Source organism: Monoraphidium neglectum (genome assembly GCF_000611645.1).
Source record: "Monoraphidium neglectum strain SAG 48.87 unplaced genomic scaffold scaffold02390, whole genome shotgun sequence".
In the NCBI taxonomy this organism is placed as follows: Eukaryota; Viridiplantae; Chlorophyta; class Chlorophyceae; order Sphaeropleales; family Selenastraceae; genus Monoraphidium; species Monoraphidium neglectum.
The window spans coordinates 1,846-6,010 of NW_014011238.1; the positions used below are offsets into that span (position 1 = coordinate 1,846).

The window sequence follows — 4,165 nt, forward strand, 5'->3', positions numbered from 1 at the left end:
CCCGCCGCGCGCCCCCAGCCGCGCTTCGGCGCCCGGCGCGGCAGCAGCGATAGCGGCGGGCCGCGCGGGACGGCGCTGGATTGTCGACATTTGTGTCATGCGGCCGACAAGGGCAGCTCCTTAGGGCTGGCGCGGCTGTATTCCGATCTCTATCCGAGCCGAGACGCGCCTGCCCCGTCATCGACGACCCCTCGCCGCGCCCCGTCCCGCCGCGCCAGGTCAAGCGGCACGTGAAATCGCAAGAATCCAAGGGATTCGTGGTTTCTATGGAGGTGCGCCGGCCGCGCCCGCCCGGCCCGGCGGCAGCGCGCCCCCCGGCCGCGCCGCACCTACCGCCCCTGCCGCAGCCGCCCGCCCTCGGAGCCCGCGCGTCGCGGCGGGCCTCTCGCTCCACCCAGTGTGTCTCCTCGCCCCTCCTGCAGATGCGCGTCGACAGGCAGCTCCCCCCTCCACAACCCCCCCATCAGCCGCCTGTGCGCCTGCCCGCTTGCCAGACATCCCGCCGGCCCGGCCACTCATGTTCAAGCACTGACCTGCCTATCCGCACCGACCCCCGAAACCCCAGGCCCCCGTCCACTACAGCAATGTGATGGTGCTCGACCCGATAACATCAAAGCCCGTCCGCACCCGCTGGGTCTACGACGCGGAAGCCGGCCAGAAGCTGCGGCTCACGCGCGGGAAGCTGTCCAGCAGGAGCGTGATCTACCCGCCTGAACTGCACAAGACGCACCCTGGGCCTGACACGCGAGGTGCGCACGCGCGGCAGGGCGGGGCGGGGCGGGCATGGTTCGAACTGGGTGGCCTGTGCTGTGGCGGCGCCCTTCCTTGCTTTTCGCGCGGCGGCCCCGGCTGTGGCGGCGGCGGCGGCGGTGGCGCCCCTACGCGCGCTTCAGCCGTGCGCCGCCGCTCGCCGCGCAGCTGCGGCGCCGGACTCCGGCCCGGCGGCGGCGCCGCGCTGCGCGATGCAGGCGACCTTCGTTGTCGTCAGCTCCGCAGTAATCCTCTGATGTCTGTCATGAATAAAAGACCTCAGCCGACCCATCATTGGCACCTCTGTGCAAAACCGTTTAAATCCGACAGCAACCACGGCCAAAACTCGAGCACGCTCGCAACCCGCCGCCGCTCTCGCTCCCAGTCGGGTTGAAGGACACATCGTATGAGAAGGCTGTGGAAGTCACATACGAAGGCGCGTCCGACTTCCATGCAGCTGTCGGGAAGCTGCCCGTGCGGACGTTCAGCAGCGTCGCCCGCGCGGCGTCTGCGGCGGCGGCGGCGGCGGGGGCAGCGGCGGGCGGCGGCGCTTGGGGCGGCGCAGGGATCGGGTTTGCCGCGGCGGGGGCGCTCCTGGTGCGCCGGGGGCCGGTGGCAGCGGTGGCGGCGTGCTTCGGGACCGGCGGCGGGCGGCTGCCGGCGCGGCCGTGGTGGGTGGCAAACAGGGGCGTGGCGGCGTGGGTCGCGATGCGCGGCGGCGGCGGGGCCGCCACGCTGCCGCGGCCGTGCTGCTGCGGCGGGGCGGACGTTGGCGGTGGCGGCGGCGCGGCGGCGGGCGGCGCCGAGGGTGGGACCTGCAGCGGCTGCGTGGGCCGACCGCGGAGCCCAGCGGCGCTGCACAGCGGCAGCCTGCGTCGGCCGCCAGCGGGCTTGCTCCCAATCGGCGGCTTGCGGTGAGCGCGAATCAGCTTGATTTCGACTTTCTGGTCAATTGATGCCGGGCTCGTTGTAAAACTTGCGTTGGCGCCCGGTGGCAAGTGCTGCTTTGCCTTGCAGCTGGGGGGGCCGCCCACTGTCTGATATGCAGAATGCGATGTGCGGCCGCGCAGCCAGTAAGGGTATGTCGGGCGGCGCCGCGTGTGGGAAGGGACGGCGGCGGTGTCTGGCTCGTGTGCGGGTGGAGCACGGGCGAGGGGTTGCGGGGTTCGGTCTCAAGATCGATGGCGGCAGGATGAGCCTTGGGCGTGCGCGGTGTGCAGGCGCGCTCATGCATCAGCAGAAGGCGACGGTTGAGGGTGCGCCATTGCACTGTTTCGGTGGGGGAAGCACGTCGCTCTTGCGGGCGGCGCTGCTGCTGCTGCTGCTGCTGCTGCTGCTGCTGCTGCTGCTGCTGCCGCTGCTGCGATGCGCACGCGCAAACCACGGTGGGGCCCGGGGCTTTGAACCCCGGACCTAGGGGGGTCGGAAAGAGAGGCTGACAAATCCCGAGGCGGTGCGTCCCCAAGGGCCCCGACCGTTTGGGAGCGGTATCTGGCCGCCACAGAGTGGCGGGACGGGGCCCGAGGGGAGCGAGCGTTCTCCTGGTCACGCGGGACAACAACCGTGGCTTGGAGGCTTCCGAAACGTATACGGGGCCGCCACGGTTGCGCCGCGTATGCCGGTGGCGCGTCTTCCCTCCGCTCGCGGTGGTTCAGGCGGGAGCCGCCATCATCACAGACTTGCACGAGCTTCATAGGGGGACGCTAACCCCGCCCTCGCGCCGTGCTTGCATATCAGCGCGCGCGATCGCGCAGCGCCGAGCAGCGTTCTCTCACGGGATCCCAGACCAGCTGTGCAGGTCTGGTTGAAGGACGAAGTGACGAGTGTAAATAATGGAATAATTGCTGACTATTTGAAGGCATTCGGGCGAGCAACGGGCAGTCCATCGGAAATGGAAGGTCACCCGCTGTTTCGAAGGTCGCTCGCTGTTACGAAGGTCGGGAGGAAGGCCGGTCGAATAGCGCACGTGAGGCTTGCATGCGTGTCGCGGGCTTCACGATGGGGTCGCAGATGCCCTTATATATACCTGGGGGGGGTCGGCCCAGCCAGGTTTGACCGCAGCTTTTGACCAAGCGCAGCGGCAGCGCAGCAGCAGCGCCGCACACAGCGTAAGCACTGCGTGCGCCTCTTGACCCAGCTGAGGCCTGCCTGTAGTCAAAAGGATGTATTTAGATCTGGTTTGGCTCCATTCAATCGACAGCGGGGTCGCACAGCACAGCGCGCGCGGAGCGGGCACACGCGCACACGCGCACGCACTCACGAGCGTGCGCGTGCACACACACATACAAACACGCGCGCGCGCACGCGGGCGTGCATGCGCCGTTGCAGGAAAGCCCGAGTCGTCATGCACCCCAGAACTCCGTACCGCCTCAGGCAACGCTGGCGCAAGCAAACGGCTTGCTGATCTGTTACAGCGCACGCAGTGTTGCCCTCGCCCCATCAAACATCAAGTGCTTTATTTCCTCTGCCCGCATCATGCGCACCGAAATGCACAGCCTTGGACTGCTGCCAGCGCGTGCATTTTTGAAAAGACAGCAATGGATCCCTGCACCAGTGTGCGGGGCAGGCCAGGGCGCGTCTCTGCAATTCAATGTGTTGGGGGGTGTTGGCTGGGGGTGTCAGCCCCGTCCATAAGCCAGGGGTTTCTTTCCAAAGGGGTGTTGCCCTTGGTGCCAGGAAAGCGTGATATAATGTGGGTGTTTTGGCGGTCAAGTCGCGTGCTTGGGGATGCTTGAGACCGGCCACCGCGTGTCCCGAGGCCGGCCGCTGCTGCATAAATGGCCGGGCGCCGGGGCAACGCTGCCCCCCTCCCACCTTGCCCGAAACGCGGCCGAGAGTTGGGACGACAGCGGTCCCAAATCCAATGCTTGCACAGCGTTTGTTGTGGACGAATAAGCGCAGCACCCGTTTGACCCCCCAAAACACACCAGTTGCCATGCGCACGCCAGCCGCATCCGCATCGGCTGAGCGCAAGGCATTGGCAGCAATTCAACAACAAATGAGCGACAGCCGAGCCAACCGGGGCCGCTTTCCCCCGGCTGCAATCTCCTCGTGTCGTAGAGTACACTTGGGCTCACACAAATCAGAAGGCTGATGGATCCAGACAGGCCGTGCGCCACACGCAGCTGCGCAGGCCCTGCCTGCGCACACAGCCTCATTCCCGCTGCCTCCGCCGGCGGGAGCGCGCTCATGCGCTCCGCGGCCGACGGCGCCGTGATTGAGCCCTCAGGCTGCTGGTGCTGCTGCGGGCTGCTGCCGGGGCTGCTGCTGCTGCTGCTCCTGCTGCTCCTGCTGCTGCTGCTGCTGCTGCTGCTGCTGCTGCTGCTGCGAGACCCGCCGCCGCTCGCCGACAAGCCTGTTCCCGCCCGCGCCCCCGCCGGGCCGCCGCACCGCGGCCGTGAGCACCGTCGGCGGG

The 4,165-nt window shown here is 68.1% G+C and overlaps 2 protein-coding genes across 2 annotated transcripts in view; one reads left to right on the forward strand and one right to left on the reverse strand.

The window, feature by feature from the left end:
- The window catches only part of MNEG_10614 (50S ribosomal protein L24), a gene marked incomplete at both ends in the record, with an annotated part of 1,673 nt that extends 666 nt beyond the window's left edge, over positions 1 to 1,007 (forward strand). The window contains 3 exons of the mRNA XM_014040914.1: positions 219 to 272; positions 566 to 749; positions 919 to 1,007. Of these exons, the coding sequence (XP_013896368.1) occupies positions 219 to 272; positions 566 to 749; positions 919 to 1,007 (327 nt within the window). The remainder of the gene's footprint in view (positions 1 to 218; positions 273 to 565; positions 750 to 918) is intronic.
- A 2,968-nt stretch (positions 1,008 to 3,975) lies between these two features.
- The window catches only part of MNEG_10615 (hypothetical protein), a gene marked incomplete at both ends in the record, with an annotated part of 4,415 nt that continues 4,225 nt past the window's right edge, over positions 3,976 to 4,165 (reverse strand). Inside the window, one exon of the mRNA XM_014040915.1 lies at positions 3,976 to 4,074. Within this exon, the coding sequence (XP_013896369.1) occupies positions 3,976 to 4,074 (99 nt within the window). The remainder of the gene's footprint in view (positions 4,075 to 4,165) is intronic.